At 47.3% G+C, this 20,026-nt stretch overlaps 2 protein-coding genes across 2 annotated transcripts; both read right to left on the bottom strand.

Annotated features, from left to right (window-relative positions):
* Positions 1-105: 105 nt before the first annotated feature.
* On the bottom strand, positions 106-7,992 carry MDP1 (magnesium dependent phosphatase 1). Its single transcript, XM_083581284.1, has 6 exons — positions 7,678-7,992; positions 4,815-4,875; positions 2,917-3,027; positions 1,514-1,621; positions 517-602; positions 106-288 (listed from the first exon to the last, which is right to left on the bottom strand). The coding sequence occupies exons 1-6, from the start codon at positions 7,712-7,714 to the stop codon at positions 209-211; spliced, it is 483 nt and encodes a 160-aa protein (XP_083437410.1). The 5' UTR covers positions 7,715-7,992; the 3' UTR covers positions 106-208.
* Positions 7,993-9,699: 1,707 nt separating this feature from the next.
* NEDD8 (NEDD8 ubiquitin like modifier) lies at positions 9,700-19,973 on the bottom strand. The gene is made up of 4 exons (XM_083581301.1): positions 19,493-19,973; positions 14,483-14,530; positions 13,133-13,215; positions 9,700-10,231 (listed from the first exon to the last, which is right to left on the bottom strand). The coding sequence occupies exons 1-4, from the start codon at positions 19,508-19,510 to the stop codon at positions 10,141-10,143; spliced, it is 240 nt and encodes a 79-aa protein (XP_083437427.1). The 5' UTR covers positions 19,511-19,973; the 3' UTR covers positions 9,700-10,140.
* Between the last annotated feature and the right edge of the window lie 53 nt (positions 19,974-20,026).

Below are 20,026 nucleotides of genomic sequence, written 5' to 3'. Positions count from 1 at the left end.
TATTAATCAGAGTCCAGTCCTTCCTTTGCTTTGGGAACGCTACAGCAAGGTGCCTATCAGGTAAGTCCAGGCTGTTCACACGCGTGTAAAAAGATGCGCGGCAGAGAAACACGTAGAAGATTTATTGTACGGGGTCAAAAAGCAGCCCCCGCCAGCACATTCCACACATGAAGAGAGAGGTCCGGTTTGCGTCAGCCGCAGGCGGCACTCAGGAGCGGGCGAAGGCTTCTAGGCCCTGTTTCAGAAGGGACAGGTTCATGCCATTGGGGACGAGGATACACGTGACTCCTACGTGGAAGCGAAATATGGGAAAAATAGATTGCACATCTTTCCCCCCTTCGTAGGAAGCTGACTTATTCAGAGTCAGCCTTGGGGTCCGCTTAGCTCAGGCTTGTCTCCACTGACCTACAGCAGCTCCCAAGAGTGAGGCGGGCGCCCCCTTTGCCCCACGGACAGCAGCCTCCGCCGCCTAGGGGCGAGGGGGTCACACGCAGCGGGCACATTTCTCCCTGTTACCTAATTTGCTGACGTCGTAAATGTTGCGGCTCTCGTCGTCGAAGAAGAGCATCTGCGAAAAGGGAACCCCGGTTTGTTGAGACAACCTGAGGAGGAACAGGCAGGGGGCAGAATGAGAACTCGTCGTCCCGTCGCTCCCATAGACCAGCCTCGCCAACGGGGTGCCCTCCGTCAGTGGGGTCCAAACTTTTTTCACAGAGGGCCAGATTTGATGAAGTGAAGGGCCGTGAGGGCAGGCCAAAGGGCAACCAAAGTCGTTAACCTTTTTTTTAGGGTTGAAGTTGGTGAGCTTTTTTTTTTTTAGGATTTTACTCCAGGAAATAAACTGCCACAGGGGCCAGATTAAACCGTACTACCAAAATGATTAAGGTTTTAAATGACAATTTTAGGTTATATTTTAGTGATCAATATTTAATATATATTTTTAACTGCTGCTATACAGTGGTACCTCGGGTTACTTACGCTTCAGGTTACCTACACTTCAGGTTACAGACTCCACTAACCCAGAAATATTACCTTGGGTTAAGAACTTTGCTTCAGGATGAGAACAGAAATCGCGTGGCGGCAGCAGGAGGCCCCGTTAGGTAAAGTGGTGCTTCAGGTTAAGAACAGTTTCAGGTTAAGAACATACCTCTGGAACGAATTAAGTACTTGACCTGAGGTACCACTGTATTTTAGTGATCAAGATTTAATATATATTTTTAACTGCCGCTATATCTGAATTGCCTCTTTTATACCCAATTGCAATTCAATGTATTCCTGTTGTGTTTTATGATTTTCCTGATATTGTAAGTGAGCCAGAACTGGTCTGTAATAATAAAAAAATTCAAATAAACCAACCGGCGGGCAGGATTTGGCCCAAGAAATGGACGGAACTTGGGGGACATCACTGTGAGGGCGTACAAAGAACCAAGGGCTCAGCTGGTCCAGGCTCCTGTTTTCACAGCCGCCGCCCCCTCTATGCCCCCCATCCAACAGGATGTAGGTCTTCCCTTACTTCTGAAAGTGGGTGACTTTGCTGCCTGGATAGATCTCTGCGTAGCGGATGAAGCGGTTTAGGCCGAAGAGATCCAACAGCTGATTAGCCCCTCGGATCTCACCTGTCCTAGGAAGAGAGAGGGAGGGGTGGAGAGATTCATATTTGAGATCGCTTATTCGTCTTGTTTATTAAATAATACCCCTTGCAGACAACCGCAGTGCCTGGAGACGGGCAGTCAAGTCGTGCATCCGTAGCAGGGACCTGAGGAGAAATGACCGCTGGGAGGAGAACGGAGAGAAGAAATACAGTGGTACTTCAGGTTACATACACTTCAGGTTACAAACTCTGCTAACCCAGAAACAGTACCTTGGATTAAGAACTTTGCTTCAGGATGAGAACAGAAATTGTGCTCCGGCGGCGTGGCGGCAACAGGAGGCCCCATTAGCTAAAGTGGTGCTTCAGGTTAAGAACAGTTTCAGGTTAAGAATGGACCTCCGGAATAAATTAAGTACTTAACCCGAGGTACCACTGTACCACGATGCAAACGGACGGCTTACTCTGCCCCGGCTGCAACAAAACATGTCTCTTCCGTATAGTCTTTGCAGCAACAGCAGGCAACATCTTGACCTCACCCCCAAAGGCACATTCTTCCATTGTCTCCCATCGTCAACCAAGGTTAAATTTGTAAGCTCAGGGATTTTTCTCAACCGGAACTCAAGTTCCGGCACCTCTCAGGTTGGTGCCACTGCGAGTTCCTCTTTCTTCTAGGAAAATAGCACCGCAATCCGAAGATAGCAGGGCGGTTCACAACACGAAAGCGCAAAAGGAGAACACAAAATGCGTAATGAAATCAAGGACAAGAAAGGAAAGCAAGCCAATAAACCGTCCCACAAACACATTTAAAAGGACTTCCTAGGGACTAGTCACACAACGGAACACCTCAGTGTTCTGCCCGGACACTGAGGTCCAGCACCTAGGGCCTCCTGGCGGTTCCCTCCCTGCGAGAAGCCAAGTTACAGGGAACCAGGCAGAGGGCCTTCTCGGTAGTGGCACCCGCCCTGTGGAATGCCCTCCCACCAGATGTCAAAGAGAAAAATAACTCCCAAACTTTTAGAAGACATCTAAAGGCAGCCCTGTTTAGGGAAGCTTTTAATGTTTAAGAGGTTATTGTATTTTAGTGTTCTGTTGAAAGCCGCCCAGAGTGGCTGGGGGGACCCAGCCAGATGGGCAGGGTATAAATAATAATAATAATAATAATAATAATAATAATAATAATAATAATAATCACTCGAGATAAGGGTGGTCGGCAAGCAGCAAACATGGTGTGGATGTCCCTGTTGACATGAAGTCCAAGCCAAGTAACCCAGAATAAATGGAGGTGGTTTGGGGCCTGCAGGAATGGGTGCAGGATCTGGACTCACCGTGAGGCAGCCGCCATAGGGATCCCCTCCGCTTGCAGCTGCTCCAGCACAGCCGGCACCTCGGGGTACAGATTTATGGGTCGCCCGTTGCGGTCTCGTATTGAGCCATCGCTGAGGGGAACATTGACAAAAGAGTCATGAGGTTTGTTGCCTTTAAAACAACAAAAAAAGTGTCGGGGTGGTATATGTGTTTTTAACATGGCAGGCAGAAATCCAACAGGTACAGTTTTCCCCAGAACACAAAGGAGAGCTTCACCTGTTGGGTTCCTGCCTGCTGCATGGCTTTTCGGGGCACAGAGTCCTCTAAGCATAAAACAAACATCAGTGTCTCCCCCCCATGTGGGGGGAATAAACAGCTCCCCAAAAGGCCCTTTGTATTGTGCATTAATGACAATTTGTGCTCAAGATGGTTTCAGGGAAGTTAGATGCAGAACTCCCTTTCGACATTGTTTTGGGGTTTGGACACCCCAGTTGGCACATGCCCCATAACCTGCTGATGAAATCCTGCATCTTTTAAAATATAAGAATAAGTATAAGAATAATAGTAATTTATTATTTGTACCCCGCCCATCTGGCTGGGTTTCCCCAGCCACTCTGGGCGGCTTCCACAAAGACCAAAAATACACTAAGATGTCACACATTAAAAACTTCCCTGAACAGGTCTGCCTTCAGAAGTCTTCTCAATGTCAGGTAGTTGTTTATCTCTTTGACATCTGATGGGAGGGCGTTCCACAGGGTGGGTGTCACCACTGAGAAGGCTCTCTGCCTGGTTCCCTTTAGCTTTGCTTTTCGCAATGAGGGAACCGCCAGAAGGCCCTCGGCGCTGGACCTCAGTGTCTGGGCAGAACGATGTGGGTGGAGACGCTCCTTCAGGTATACTGGACCGAGGCTGTTTAGGGCTTTAAAGGTCAGCACCAACACTTTGAATTGTGCTCAGAAACGTACTGGGAGCCAATGTAGGTCTTTCAAGATCGGTGTTATGTGGTCTCGGTGGCCGCTCCCAGTCCCCAGTCTAGCTGCTGCATTCTGGATTAGTTGTAGTTTACGGGCCACCTTCAAAGGTAGCCCCACGTAGAGCGCATTGCAGTAGTCCAAGCGGGAGATAACCAGAGCATGCACCACTCTGGCGAGACAGTATGCGGGCAGGGAGGGTCTCAGCCTGCGTACCAGATGGAGCTTATAAACAGCTGCCCTGGACACAGAATTGACCTGCGCCTCCATGGACAGCGGTGAGTCCAGAATGACTCCCAGGCTGCGCACCTGGTCCTTCAGGGGCACAGGTACCCCATTCAGGACCAGGGAGATATAAACAACGTTCTAGTTTATGTATTTATTTTGCCCCGCTTTCGTTGCGTTACAGCACAATAGTTGCCCACGTGGATGACAAAGACATGGTAACCTTAGAGAAGCATCGCATCAGGGAATCTAATAAGCGGTACAATGTGTGCGGATCGCCCAGTATAAATCCATCACTATTTATTTCATAAAATTTGTAAAAATTGATTGTAAAAAAACCCAACCCCTCAAAGAGGTTTGCAAAAAAAGATAAAACAATGCAATTACCAGTAAGAAGAATTATCAACAATAATTTAAGACTTTTGATAAATGAAAATGAACCAAAAACAGATTAAAAGCCACATTAGTGTGAGTCAATGACAGGCATAGGCAAACTCGGCCCTCCAGATGTTTTGGGACTACAACTCCCATCATCCCTAGCTAGCAGGACCAGCGGTCAGGGATGATGGGAACTGTAGTCCCAAAACAGCTGGAGGGCCGAGTTTGCCTGTGCCTGGTCAATGAGATGCTGCAGAAAAACTCCCTCAAAAAACACTGCCAGTCCTATAAACTCTCCATATTATTATTAAATTTGTATTCCACCCTTCCTCTAAAGATCTCACCTGCTTTTCTGGAAGGGGGGGTCCACATGGGTGTCAACCCAGAAGGGCCACAGGGTGTAATCTGTAAGAGAGAGATCAGTTGACCTTGAATTCCCCTAACCCCCAAAACATAAGCCTAAAATTTCATGTTTCTCACGTGCTTCACTCATTCACATTCTTCCCAAATTGTGTCTTTTTACTACACAGATTCTGCTTGTTGAAGGCAGAATCTATGGGGGGGGTGTCTTCAGCCTGAGGGCCGGACAACCTTCTGATTCCTTTATTATTTTATTCACATAATATACATTCTTTACAACAAACAACTCCAAAATAAACAGACAACTCCAGAATAAAATCATATGTAACAGAACCACAAGTCTCATGTTTTCATTTACACTGATCACCTCTCTGATATTTCTTGCTGCTTTCTGCTTTCCTTATAGAATCTTTATAAAAATTTAAATCTCTTAAATCCTATACCAATCATTAACAATTTCAATTAATCCCTTCACCTCCCTCCCCCCACAGCCCAGTACTTCCCTCCACCCGTGTGCGATCTTCTTTACCTACTACGATACGATACGATACGATACGATACAATATCTTTATTGTCACTGTCCCGTGCAGGACAATGAAATTGAAAAACTACATAAAACTACATAAAACTACATAAAAACTACATAAAACTACATAAAAACTACATAAAACATTCAAAACCCCCTAAAAACTCTGAAACCCCATTTTAAAATACACTATACCATAGAGACTAAAAAATAAAATATACTATACTATAAAAATATAGTATATATAAAATATACTATACTATATACTATTATTTTTGTTATTGTTGCATTATTCACTTTATTTCTTATTCCATCCTTAGTATTTTATTATCCTATCTCCTTGCGCCTTTTAAACTTTTGCATATTAATTTTTAAGCTCCGAGGGCCAGACAACATTCTGGGGGCCACATGTGCCAAGTGGGCAGAGGCAGAAATGGGTGGGGCAATGAGTGCGAATTTTACCTTTGTAGAGTGAGCTAGTTTCTAAATTCCCACCCCAACACCCCCTGGCTGTCCCTCCATCTAGGCAACTACCAGCCTTCAAGGACACATTTCCAGGCAGAAATACTCCAGGAGGGTATGAAGGAAGAGTATAGAATTGTCATGTTGGAAGGGACCCCGGCGGTCATCTAGTCCAACCCCGTGCAAGGAAGAAAAGTTTTGCCCAAGGTGACCTGAGATTAAGAGCCTCATGCTCAGGAGCGGCTGAGGGTGAGGAGAGTGTTTGCTCCGAGGTGAAAGCCCTTGGGGCCAGACAGAGGAACTTGGAGGGCCACCTGGATTTCCCCCACCCAAACAAACACACCTTAACGTAACAGTTGCAGAGCAGGAAGGAATAAAGGCGTTGAACAAACACAACGTGGGAGAACTACACCTGTTGAACCTCTGGCTGTGGCAAAGCTGTTCCAGGCAGAAAGCAAAATGGTGGGATCCTGGAACTTCCTTGGGAGTTGGTTGATGGAAATTTCTTTCATCCCAAACTTAGGACCCCGCAGAGTTCAAGGGTCCTTATTCCCAAGGATGTTTGTTTGTGTGTGTGTGTGTGTGTGTGTGTGTGTGTATATATATATATATATATATATATATATATATATACACACACACACACACACACACACACACACACACACGATGAAACATGCGCTGGATTATGGAGAAAGCTAGAGAGTTCCAGAAAAAACATCTACTTCTGCTTCATTGACTATGCAAAAGCCTTTGACTGTGTCGACCACAGCAAACTATGGCAAGTTCTTAAAGAAATGGGAGTGCCTGATCACCTCATCTGTCTCCTGAGAAATCTCTATGTGGGACAAGAAGCTACAGTTAGAACTGGATATGGAACAACTGATTGGTTCAAAATTGGGAAAGGAGTACGGCAAGGCTGTATATTGTCTCCCTGCTTATTTAACTTATATGCAGAATTCATCATGCGAAAGGCTGGGCTGGATGAATCCCAAGCCAGAATTAAGATTTCCGGAAGAAATATCAACAACCTCAGATATGCAGATGACACAACCTTGATGGCAGAAAGTGAGGAGGAATTAAAGAAACTTTTAATGAGGGTGAAAGAGGAGAGCACAAAATATGGTCTGAAGCTCAACATCAAAAAAACGAAGATCATGGCCACTGGTCCCATCACCTCCTGGCAAATAGAAGGGGAAGAAATGGAGGCAGTGAGAGATTTTACTTTCTTGGGCTCCATGATCACTGCAGATGGTGACAGCAGTCACGAAATTAAAAGACGCCTGCTTCTTGGGAGAAAAGCAATGACAAACCTAGACAGCATCTTAAAAAGCAGAGACATCACCTTGCCAACAAAGGTCCGTATAGTAAAAGCTCTGGTTTTCCCAGTAGTGATGTATGGAAGTGAGAGCTGGACCATAAAGAAGGCTGATCGCTGAAGAATGGATGCTTTTGAATTCTGGTGCTGGAGGAGACTCTTGAGAGTCCCATGGACTGCAAGAAGATCCAACCTCTCCATTCTGAAGGAAATCAGCCCTGAGTGCTCACTGGAAGGACAGATCCTGAAGCTGAGGCTCCAAGACTTTGGCCACCTCATGAGAAGAGAAGACTCCCTGGAAAAGACCCTGATGTTGGGAAAGATGGAGGGCCCAAGGAGAAGGGGCCGACGGAGGACGAGATGGTGGGACAGTGTTCTTGAAGATACGAACATGAGTCTGACCAAACTGCGGGAGGCAGTGGAAGACAGGAGGGCCTGGCGTGCTCTGGTCCAGGGGGTCACGAAAAGTCGGACACGACTAAACGACTCAACAACAACAACAATACAGGGTGAGCCCCAAAGCAACGACGGAGCAACTTACCCAAGTCAAACACAACCAGCGCCGGCCGTTTGCTCATCTCCTTTCTATTTCCAGGAAGCAAAAACAGGTAAAGTAGGGGTCGCACTCTAGGAAAAAAAGAGACTTTTGCTCCTCTCTTTTTTTTTAAAAAGGAGGCAATCAGGGGCCGGTGGAGCTGCGAATCAGGCCCCCGCTTTCTTCCTGCGAGGAGCAACGGGAGCTGCAGAATCCGGCCCTCCAGGAACTAGCAGATCGGCGGCGGCGGCGGATGAATGACAGGCTGCCTGTCACTCGGGGGCGCTTCCTCTTTCACTTGATCGCCGAGGAGCCACGTGCTGCTGCTGCTGCTGCGGAAGCTCCGGATGCAAACAGCGGCTGCGAGAGCGTTCCAGGGCCGCCCCCGGGTTAACCCCTTGAGTCCCGAGGGTTAACCCCTTCAGTCCCGGGGGGTTGTGGCGGGGGGGGGGGGAGATTGCCAACACAGCAGGGCTTTTCCCCCTTTTATATAGAGAAAAGGATGGGCTGTGATTGTTGCAGGAATTGGCAGCGAGGGAAAGGCGAGGACGGTGGATTTTGTCATGCTTACGATCACATTTTCCTCTTTTGTTAATGATGCTGCTTTAAATGCGTATGTTATATTTGACTTCATTTAGCCATGTTTCTTTTTTCCTTTTGAAATGTTAAAGATTTGTTTTTGTTCCAAACATGTCTTCTGTAGTTGACCTCCTTTGTAATGTTTTATTTTGAAATCTTTTAAGGTAATATTTTAGTTTTCTGTTAATTATGTTGCTTTGGCTGTATACTCTATATTTGATGTGCTTCAGAAATGTTTGATCCTGGATTGTTTTATTGCAGTTTTAATAATATGCTGTAAACTGCTTTGGGATTTTTTCTTAAAAATATAAAGCGATATAGACATGAAATAAATAATAATTTTGCGCACGCTTTGAATAAAATTCTGATTGCAGATGTTCTTTAAAGGATTATTATTTCGGTGCAATATATAAAATGTTAATTTGGGCTCTGTATAAATATATATTTAAAACTTGGGCACCTCTTTAAACAAAATGTAAATTTGGGTGCTATATAACATTCTAGTTTGCGTGCTATTTAGTTTTATTTTGGGCACCTCTCTAAAAAAATGTTTTTTTATTTTGGGCATGCTTTAATTTTTTCCCCTAATTCAGGCACCTCTTTAAATGACGCGACAATGCTCTTTCTGTTGGGATTAAAGGGAACATAGCAGAATATCAGGAGTGATTTAAGAATGGGAAGGGTTAACTGAAGAAAATCCACTACTGTCATGGTTCCCGCTGCAAAAAAATCTGGGAACTGCAGCTCTGTTAGCCCTTGTGCATACATATACAGTGGTACCTCAGGTTAAGTACTTAATTCGTGCCGGAGGTCCGTTCTTAACCTGAAACTGTTCTTAACCTGAAGCACAACTTTAGCTAATGGGGCCTCCGGCTGCCGGAGCACGATTTCTGTTCTCAACCTGAAGCAAAGTTCTTAACCTGAAGCACTATTTCTGGGTTAGCGGAGTCTGTAACCTGAAGCGTATGTAACCCGAGGTACCACTGTACAAACATACATGCTATAGCAGGGGTCAGTTAACTTTTTCAGCAGGGGGCCAGTCCACTGTCCCTCAGACCTTGTGGGGGGGCTGCACTATATTTCGAAAAATAATAATGAACGAATTCCTATGCCCCACAAATAACCCAGAGATGCATTTTAAATAAGAGCGCACATTCTACTCATGTAAAAACACCAGGCAGGCCCCACAAATAACCCAGAGATGCATTTTAAAGAAAAGGACACATTCTACTCATGTAAAAACACGCCGATTCCCGGACTGCCCATGGGCTAGATTTAGAAGGCGATTGGGCCAGATCCGGCCCCCGGGCCTTGGTTTGCCTACCCATATGTTACAGATCCCAGAGGAAAGGAAATGCCTTTTGAGCCACTTTTGACTTGAGGATCCCGAATACCCCAGTGAGAAAGGCACATCGTAAGCAAAGTCGAACACAGTCATGAGCCTGCAACTCAAGAAACCACGTGAAACACCTTTATTTAACATTCAGCCATTTCAACTGCGGGAAAGGGGGGGGCAGGGAGAAGGACATTTGAACGAGGGGAGGCAAAACACAGCCAATGAGCACAGGCAGCACTTGAGAAGTCGCCAAGGTGGAAATGCATGAGGATCAGGGCCGGCAGGATGCGGGATCCCCCAGGAAGGCAACAAACCATGGACTCCCCCCCCCAATGCCCCTGCTAAATGGCACCTCCCTCAAATGACAGCTTGCGGAAGATCTCTGGAGTGGTGGGCGGCAGCGGCGGCCATTTTCTTCCTGGATCCAGAAGGAAGAAAGGGTTTGGGAGGGTAGCTATGCGCAGCCTGGCGGTGTCCCACACGCAAACGGCAGATCTGTCCTTTGTGGGGAGGGGGGGAGGGAGAGGGGGACGTGCCAAGGGACAGGTGCGCTATCATCGCAGGCCTCCCCCTCGTAGCGCCAAGACCAAATGGAGCACAGAGCCGCCCTGGATCTTGTAGTCGGCGGCCGTTTTCTCGTCGTTCCTGGGAAGAGACAGAGGCAGGAGTGGTTTGAGTGCCTTGGGCCAGGCTGGAGTCCTACAAATGTTCTGGACTACAACTCCCATAAGCCCCAGGGGCTGGGGCTCTAGACTGGCATGTAATACATTATGGCTGTCACTTCCCAAGTAGTAGTACAGTGGTACCTTGGTTTAAGAACAGCTTAGTTTATGAACAGCTTGGATTAAGGACGCTGCAAACCTGGAAGTAGGTGTTTCGGTTTGTGAACTTGTCCCTCACTGCTATGGGAAAGCACACCTTGGTTGAAGAACGCTTTGGTTTAAGAACAAACTTCCGGAACAGATTAAGTTCATAAACCAAGCTACCACTGTAATATTTTTACCCTGCTCATACCCCAACAATAAGATATCATTGAAGGAAGCAAATGGGCTTGGCCCATAATACAGTGGTGCCCCGCAAGAGGAACGCCTCGCAAGACGAAAAACCCGCTAGACGAAAGGGTTTTCCGTTTTTCGATGCGCTTCGCAAGACGAATTTCCCTATGGGCTTCCTTCGCAAGACGAAAGCCCATAGGGAAATCTCCAGGACAGCGGGGAAGCGCAGTGCGTCTTCCCCACTGTCCTCGGACCTCCTCCGAAGGCTGGCGGTGGGGTGGAGAGACCTCCTCCCGCCACCAGCCTTCGGAAGGCTCCTCCGAAGGCTGGCGGTGGGGCGGAGAGACCTTCTCCCCGCGCCAGCCTTCGGATGGCTGTCCTGAAGACTTGCGGTGGGAGGAGGGTTTTCCTTCCCACCGCCAACATTCAGAATGCTGTTCTGAATGTTGGCGGTGGGGAGGAAAAACCCTCCTCCCACCGCAAGCCCCGGGAACAGAGGAGAAGCGCTGCGCGCCTTCCCCTCTGTTCCCGGACCTGTCCTGAAGGCTTGCGGTGGGGAGAAAAGCCCTTCTCCGCACCGCCAGCCTGGCAAGCGGTCTCCATAGGAACGCATTAATTGATTTTCAATGCATTCCTATGGGAAACCGTGCTTCGCAAGACGAAAAACTCGCAAGAAGAAAAAACTTGCGGAACGAATTAATTTCGTCTTGCGAGGCACCACTGTAATGTTGCTTCATTCATTATTAACTGAGGCAAACATTTTTGCACAAGGTAATTTTCTATCCCAGCGTTCCCCTACCTCAGACTTGCCAAACCTCTGGAGGGCTCCAGGTTTGCAAAGGCTGGAATAATGTCTTCACGGATGTATTGTGTAGTCGAGCAACAGGCCACATAATACACCCAGGCACATTGCAACTGTCTTTCTGAGGTGGCCTGGGGGGCTTGGACCTTCCAGAGACAATGCGGGATTTGACATCTTTCTGCAGGGCCTACAAGATGGAGCTGTTCCGCCAGTCCTTTGGGCAGGATGCAGTTTGAGTTACTTTCCTTTGTATAAAACAAGCCCAAAGGAGGCCCCTAACTCACTCACAGGTCCTTGTAGGATCAGTGGAAACAGTTGGTCCTGGCAAGTATTAATCACTCTCAACTCCAACCTGATAACTGCCACCTGCCCTGATTTTAACTTGTCTGAATTAATTTTAAGATGTATTTTAATTAATTGATGTCTGTTTTTAGGCATATCATGTTGTTTTATGATGTTAGCTGCTCTGAGTCCGGCCTCGGCTGGGCGAGATACAAATAAAAAATTATTGTTATTATTAATCTTGTTTCTCTCCCACTGATATATGGAATGTGTTTGGCAGGAACTTGAAGAAGGGCTTTTGCAGAATCGTAAAGTTGGAATGGACCCCAAGAGTCATCTAGTCCGACCCCCTGAAATGCAGGAATTTCAACTGAAGTGGCTGGTCCCAAACTCTGGAACATCCTGCTGAGGGAGGCTGGTCTAGCACTCTTCTCGATGACCCTCTTCTAGTAGGGAAAACCCTTTTCATTTAAAGCAAGTATTTGGCCAACTGGACCTCAACTGCTTTCTTCTGCTGCTATCATGTTTAAATATGCCTTTTAAATGAAATTATGTTTCTAACAGGCTTTTTTTTCTCTGCTCTTACCCCTCATGCTCATATGGCATTCTTGCAATATCACTTTTTAAAAAATATACACATATAATATATAAAATATTGCGGCTGTTATTGTCGCTATCCACCTTTGGGGGTGTTTTTTCATGGAAAGGCAGCACAGAAATGCCAGTGGGCCAGATCGTTATCTCCTCCACCCCTCGTGGGGCCACCACCTGCCAATCACCTGATGCCACAATAGCATCAGGTGACTTTTCTGTCGCATGCTAGCCTTATAAAATGCTTTGCAAAGCGCTCTGCAACGTTTTGAAAGGGGCTGACAAATCAGCTGGGTCTTGCATCTTTCCGCAGGGTCTGCAAGACAGAGCTGTTCCGCCTGGCCTTTGGTATGGACTCAGTCTGACCCTTATGTTTCCCTTCCCCTTATGGCTTTGATTTATGGGCTACTATTAAAATGACGCTGCATTTTAAATGGTATTTTAACCTGTATTTTAATAAACTGGTTTTTGTTTGTTTGTCCCCCCCATTATGTTTTATTGTAATTTTATTGGTGTTAGCTGCCCTGAGCCCAGCTCTGGCCGGGGAGGGCGGGGTATAAATATATTATTATTATTATTATTATTATTATTATTATTATTATTATTATTATTATTATTGCCATGCCTTTCCAAAGCCCTGCAGCACTTTGCCCTGCGTTTTCCAAGCTTGCAACCCCCGCTACAGCTAAGCCAGGTTTTCACCAGCCCCATACCTGTAGGGCCGGGTGCTGTGGCTTGGCCTGTGGGCCACCGTCCTATAAAACAATTATCCCACAATGCCCTAGGGCAGCCTCTGCTTCCACCCTAACAGCATTACAAAAGCCAGGCGTTCCCCACAATATACTGGGAAACAGCCACCGCTCCCGGTGGACTCACATCTGCTTGCCACTGTAGATGAGTCGCTGTTGTTGTGGCGGAATTCCCTCTTTTTCTTCCACTCGCTCCTTTATTCTCTCCACCTGGGGGGAAGGGGGGCAGAGAGAGAGGAGAAAGAGAGGGGGGAGAACAGGAAAAGGTCACAGTCTATCCAGAGCAGTTTTTAGCTGCAACCTCACATCAAAACTAATGGCAAGGCTGACGGAGGTAAACCTCACTTCCCAGTGGGGAAAACAGCCTGCTTGACTCTTTCAATCTGTTTCGCTGTCACAAAGGGCAACATCTGAGCATTTGGGCCTCCCCATCCTTGCATAGCTGTCAACATTTCCTTTTTTCAAGGGAAATTCCCTTATTCTGAATAGGATTCCTCGCAAGAAAAGGGAAAAGTTGACAGCTATGTCCTTGTGGCCTCTGCCTCAAAAGCTCCTGAACGTGGCCCAGAAGGATCTGATGAACCTCTCAAATGTTTCTCGTTCAGTTACTGAACTCGAAGCATGGGAACCCCCAACAAAAATATATAATTTGGCAAAATATTTGGACTTTATGATATGTATTGGTATAATTTGGAATAATTAATGTGATAGGATTGGATTGTTAAATGGAAAACTTAATAAAAATTATTTTTTTTAAAAAAAGAACCTCTCAAATGTTTCTCACATGGGACCAATGTGACTGGGAGGCGGATGGGCACTGTGGTTCAGTTGAGTTGATGAAGGAGATGTCATGCTTGCCCAGAAAAAGTCCTGGCTGTCCTTTCAAGAGGACGGACGCCCTTGGCAAACACGTCTCATCGCCCACTACCTGAGGGCAAGACAGCAGAGGAGGAATAGCTCCACCATCTGGCCAGGCTGATAACAGGCCACGCCTGGGTGGGTGGGGGCCAGAAGAAAGAGGACATGGGTACCAACCAACAAACCCCTTTTCCCTCCACAATTGGATCAATCCATTCATCTTCAAATTTACGTACCACTTAATGCCGTAATTTCTAAGAGGCATACAGCAAGGATACAGCATACATTGCAAAAAGGAACCCAAGATCGGGGGGGGGGGGAAACCTCACTTAAAATGCCTGTTTCACCAACACTGGAAGTTCAACAGGGAGTGTGCCTGTTTGATGTCAGCCAGTTCTGCAAAACTGGACTTGAGGAAGAGAGAGACATGTTGTTTGCCTTGGTGTGAGGGGCTGGGCTGGATCCACAGCGACGCAAACCAGCCCCACACACCAGGGCAAATGACATGTCCCTCTCCATAGACTAGAATGGAAAAACCAAACAGGTGATTCCCTGGTAGGTGCAGAGCACCGCTATCATCACCACCATCCCACCCGCCATGTTTGTTTGCCCGAGGTACCTTGTCTGTGGGTTCTATGTCAATCTCAATCTCTTTTCCGGTGAGCGTCTGGAACAAAAGAGAGAGGCCTTAGCTACTAGCAGCCACTCATCTCCCCGACAATGATTCAGCCACTTCTTCAGGCGGCAAGGCTAGAAAACAGACATTTTTTCCTCCTACTGCTCCCAAAGAAATTTGGGGCTGGGTGCTTTTTGAGAGCTTACGGCCCTCCCCAAACTCCCTTCTCATTCTGCATCAGGATTGTAAAGGTAAAGGGGCCCCTGACCATTAGGTCCAGTCGTGGCCGACTCTGGGATTGCAGCGCTCATCTCGCTTTACTGGCCAAGGGAGCTGGTGTACAGCTTCCGGGTCATGTGGCCAGCATGACTAAGCCGCTTCTGGAGAACCAGAGCAGCGCACGGAAACGCCGTTTATCGTCTCACCAGAGCGGTACCTATTTATCTACTTGCACTTTGACGTGCTTTCGAACTGCTAGGTTGGCAGGAGCAGGGACCGAGCAACGGGAGCTCACCCCGTCGCGGGGATTCGAACCGCCGACCTTCTGATCGGCAAGTCCTAGGCTCTGTGGTTTAACCCACAGCGCCACCCGCGTCTGTAGCTCCCACCATCTCCCCGGACACAATTCATTATAACCTTCCTCTCTCTGATCATGCTCAGAACTGGATCTTGCGGCTTTCTTCTTCCCCCATGAACCAGAGACAGTATCTCAGAACCCCTCACTCCAGCATTCCCAGCTCATTCCATTTCTGCCCTGGGGCAATCCATAACTCAGATTTTAAATGGGAGGCAATCTTTCCACCTATCTCCAACCAGAGGAAATGGGAGGCAGGCAGCATCCCAACACATGTCAAAGCAGTTGGGGGAAATGTAAAACACTGGGTTATAACCATTTCCCTTTGCACGGCTGCTGGCTCTGAAACCCAGAAGCAAGTACTGTGTCCAGTTCTGGGCACCACAGTTCAAGAAGGACACTGACAAACTGGAACGTGTCCAGAGGAGGGCAACTAAAATGGTTAAAGGCCTGGAAACGATGCCTTATGAGGAACGGCTAAGGGAGCTGGGCATGTTTAGCCTGGAGAAGAGGAGGTTAAGGGGTGATATGATAGCCATGTTCAAATATATAAAAGGATGTCACATAGAGGAGGGAGAAAGGTTGTTTTCTGCTGCTCCAGAGAAGCGGACACGGAGCAATGGATCCAAACTACAAGAAAGAAGATTCCACCTAAACATTAGGAAGAACTTCCTGACAGTAAGAGCTGTTCGACAGTGGAATTTGCTGCCAAGGAGTGTGGTGGAGTCTCCTTCTTTGGAGGTCTTTAAGCAGAGGCTTGACAACCATATGTCAGGAGTGCTCTGATGGTGTTTCCTGCTTGGCAGGGGGTTGGACTCGATGGCCCTTGTGGTCTCTTCCAACTCTATGATTCTATGATTCTATGATTCTAAGTCCTGTCAAGTCAACAGAAGACTGTGGCATTAGCATTTTTCATGAAATGGGATTCCTGGGGTGCGGCCTGATGATCAGCAAGCCTCGAGATTCACACACAGAGCAGGTAGCTCCCCATTTGGCAGCAAGTTTGCCAACAAGGGGGACGCGGGTGGTGCTGTGGGTTAAACCACAGAGCCTAGGACCTGCCAATCAAAAGGTTGGCGGTTTGAATCCCTGCGACGGGGTGAGCTCCAGTTGCTCGGTACCTGCTCCTGCCAACCTAGCAGTTCGAAAGCACGTCGAAGTGCAAGTAGATAAATAGGTACCGCTCCGGCGGGAAGGTAAACGGCGTTTCCGTGCGCTGCTCTGGTTTGCCAGAAGCGGCTTGGTCATGCTGGCCACATGACCTGGAAGCTGCACGCCGGCTCCCTTGGCCAGTAAAGCGAGAGGAGCGCCGCAACCCCAGAGCCGGCCACGACTGGACCTAATGGTCAGGGGTCCCTTTTGCCAACAAGGAGGAGAAAGGAAAAGGAAAAGATGCTTAAAGGTAATGCCTGGCCTGGAACTCCATCTGAACAGAGCACCTCTTCCCGCTTATTCTCTCCCCCCAGTGCAGCAAAAACATCCAAGGAAGCTCTTTTGTGAGTGCCCCTACAATATGAACAACTGTAGGAAAGGTATAAGATGTACGGGCAGTCTTCCACAATCCAGTGTCCTTCAAATGTTTTGAACAACAAGTCCCCTCACCTGTGCTGGCTGGGGCTGGTTGGAGTTGTAGTCCAAAATGTCTAGAGCGCACAAGGTTTGGGGAAGCCTACTCTAGAGCCTTCTGGGTGGTGGCACCCCAGTTTATTGAGTTCCCCTGGCACCTTTCCCACTTTTAAAGCAGTGCTAGCAACAGCCATGACAAAAAAAGAGCTTGCTATCTCTGTTCCAGCAGAACTCATGAGCCCTATTTGATCATTAAGTGACAAAATACTTAAAAATTGTACCTTGGGCAATAGCTCCAAAATTCAATGTTGGGTTTGCAGCTGAAAATGATGCAGTTTCAACTAAACATTTCCTCCGGTTTCACCACTGAGTGGAGCTCTTCAGCACCATCTTTGAGCTGCTCATTAAACTGTGGAGCTGAATACCAAATTCTGGACTAACACCCATAATTAAATAGTTTATAACCTAGTCTCTGATGGAATCTAAGCTTCTGATGGGCTCACTATACCACTGTCTTTGAAATTGTTGTTTTATTCTAGTCCTTTTTTCCATTTGTAGGCCAGCTGAGGAAAAAGTCTTAAATAATGAATTAAAATGCTATTTAAAAGACAGCCCTGTAAACAATTTATATACCACATTAGTATATTTTATTCATAAATACAAAATTTTGGGCAAAGGGATAATTTATTCTGTTTATTCTTGTTTTAAAATATATATATATTTTTAAATCTAAAATTTCCCATTTGCATTAATGCTATATACCAACACATGAAAGGATATATTACTCCAACCTGCAAAACTAGACTCAAAAACCAAGTTATGTAGGAATTTTTAAAAAATGTAAAAAAAATGTTTTAATCCAATGTAACAATATGAAAATGCGGTCCAAATAAAATCACAAAACAATGCAGTAACAAATTGTCTATTCAGGTCAAAGCCTGATCAAAATCCTTATCTGACCAATAAATAAGAACAAATTTAATCAAAGACCACATGTGCGTCAACCCAATTGCTGTTCTCTAGTGGTCGAAAGAAAATTATTATGTGCAATTTGGTGACAGAAATTAGGTCCAAAAGGTTTGTAAAAATGAAGTGTTTAAGTTGGCTTCTCAGTCATGACCGTGAGCTTACTATGCCCAAGTGGTACCAGTTAGTATATATAGCTGTGGTACTCTGGCAATTGTGCCTTTTCAACGACTCCCAAATTTTGGGCATCTCCCAAGGCTTATATATCTGACTATCAGCTCCCCGCTATCATATGAGGATTTTGCTTAGGCTTTGACCGAGACAGAAAAGTCGGTTACTGTACAAACTTTGCGATTTCCCCCTACTGTATTTTGACCTTTTAATATTGCATTAAAGTTGCAATATTAAAGTCTCCTGTGATGTTTTATTCCGACCCAGATTAGTTTTGAAGTCTGAAATGACATGGACCAGCCTTTCCTTCGGGAGCTTTGGGCTGGGCTGTCACCAATATGCTGATGACACTCAGCTCTATCTGCTAATGGATGGCCACACCGACTTGGCCCCGAACACACTGACCAGATGCTTGGAAGCTGTGGCTGGATGGTTTTGTGGGAGCCGATTGAAACTAAATCCTTCGAAGACAGAGGTCCTATGGCTAGGTCGGGATGGCATGGGGATGAGGGACCAACTCCCTTCTCTTGCGGGGGCCCAATTACTGCCATTGCCTTCCGTTAAGAGTTTCGGTGTAATCCTTGACGCCTCCCTTTCCATGGAGGCGCAAGTTACAGCAACAGCCAAGGCGACATTTTTCCACCTTCGCCGCATCAAGCAGTTGGTCCCTTACCTTTCCCGCCCCAACCTGGCCACAGTGATCCATGCGACGGTCATCTCCAGGCTTGACTACTGTAATTCGCTCTAAACGGGGCTGCCCTTGAAGCTGTCCCAGAAACTCCAGGGGGTGCAGAATGCTACAGTGAGGCTCCTCACAGGGTCCCTGCCATGGGAGCATATTCACCCAGTGCTTTTCAAGCTGCACTGGCTCCCGGTGGAGTACGGGCTGGTTTTGACCTTTAAAGCCCTTCACGGCCTAGGACCCTCGTACCTACGGGACCGCCTCTCCCGGTCTGCCCCACGGAGAGCCTCAAGGTCCATTAACAACAACACCTTAGTGGTCCCAGGCCCTAAGGAAGTTAGATTGGCCTCAACCAGAGCCAGGGCCTTTTCAACACTGGCTCCGGCCTGGTGGAACGCTCTGCCTCATGAGACCAGGGCCCTGCAGGATCTGATTTCTTTCCGCAGGGCCTGTAAGACAGAGTTGTTCCGCCTGGCCTTTGGCTTGGAGTCAATTTGATTCCCTCCCTCGCTCTCTTTCTTTTTTCTTTTCCTTCTCCTCCTGCGATGAGGCTACATTTTAATATTTTAATGTTCCATTATTTTAATGTTGTATTTTATTTTTGTTTTTAAGTTGTAATCATTAATCTTGTTTTTATTATTGCTTGTAAGCCGCTCTGAGCCCAGCCTTGGCTGGGGAGGGCGGGGTATAAATAAAAAATTATTATTATTATTATTTCCATAGCCTAGGCACCTACAAGGAGGTGAGGAAGTCAGGATGCATGGCAGGCGGAAATCCAGCAGGTGAAGCGCTCCCAAGTGAAGACTGGGGGGGGGAGGAGAGCTCTACCTGTTTGCCTCCTGCCTCCAGGAGGGAGCTGTGGGAGGAGCCCCATCCGCAACACAACCAGGGCTGGACGGGAGGGGGGGTGTCCCAGGTGCCCCACAATGCACCGCGGCACGGGCGAGGGGAGCCGCAAAGCTCTCCCGTCATGCCCCGGGGCACGGGGAGGTGACCCCCCCGTGTCTTCTCCCACTCCTTCCCCCAGTGGGGAACCGCCGAGAGCCTCCTTTACCTTCACTTTGATCAGCATCGTGACCAGCCTCTTCAGTCAGCCGCGCGACCTCTGACCTCGGAAGCAGAACGGGGACGCTGTTCCCCTCACGCTCCCGCGCTCCTTCCGGCCTATCTGGCGTCACTTCCGCTTCAGAGTATTTGCCCCCCCCTCCCTACATACAAAAGGCCTTCCAGACTTTTTTCGCCTTTTTTTAAAAAAAGGAAACCAGTAAAGACGCTTAGAGCTCGAGATAAAGCGTGCGACGGCGCTGCTCCGTGTTTGAACCCCCGCTTGAATTCACCTCTTCGACACCCCTTTCTCTGACTGACCCGCAGTGCACTATGGGAGAAGGAGTCCTTTCCACACAAGTGAACCTTTACGAGCTACGTCTCCCGCGCATTTTGTTCCATACTGCCGCAGCAGCCGTCGCTTTAATGGGCGGGACTATAATTCCAGCCTTGCCTAATTGCTCTCCAGCCATTCACTTCTGCTTCGCGCTCCCCGCCTTCAATTCATTCGGACTACGTCTCCCGTCAGGCACTGCGGCAGAAA

This window comes from Podarcis filfolensis (genome assembly GCF_964270895.1).
Source record: "Podarcis filfolensis genome assembly, chromosome: 13".
In the NCBI taxonomy this organism is placed as follows: domain Eukaryota; kingdom Metazoa; phylum Chordata; class Lepidosauria; order Squamata; family Lacertidae; genus Podarcis; species Podarcis filfolensis.
The sequence above is the reverse complement of the archived record's forward strand: the minus strand, read 5'-3'. Positions and strand labels throughout refer to the sequence as shown.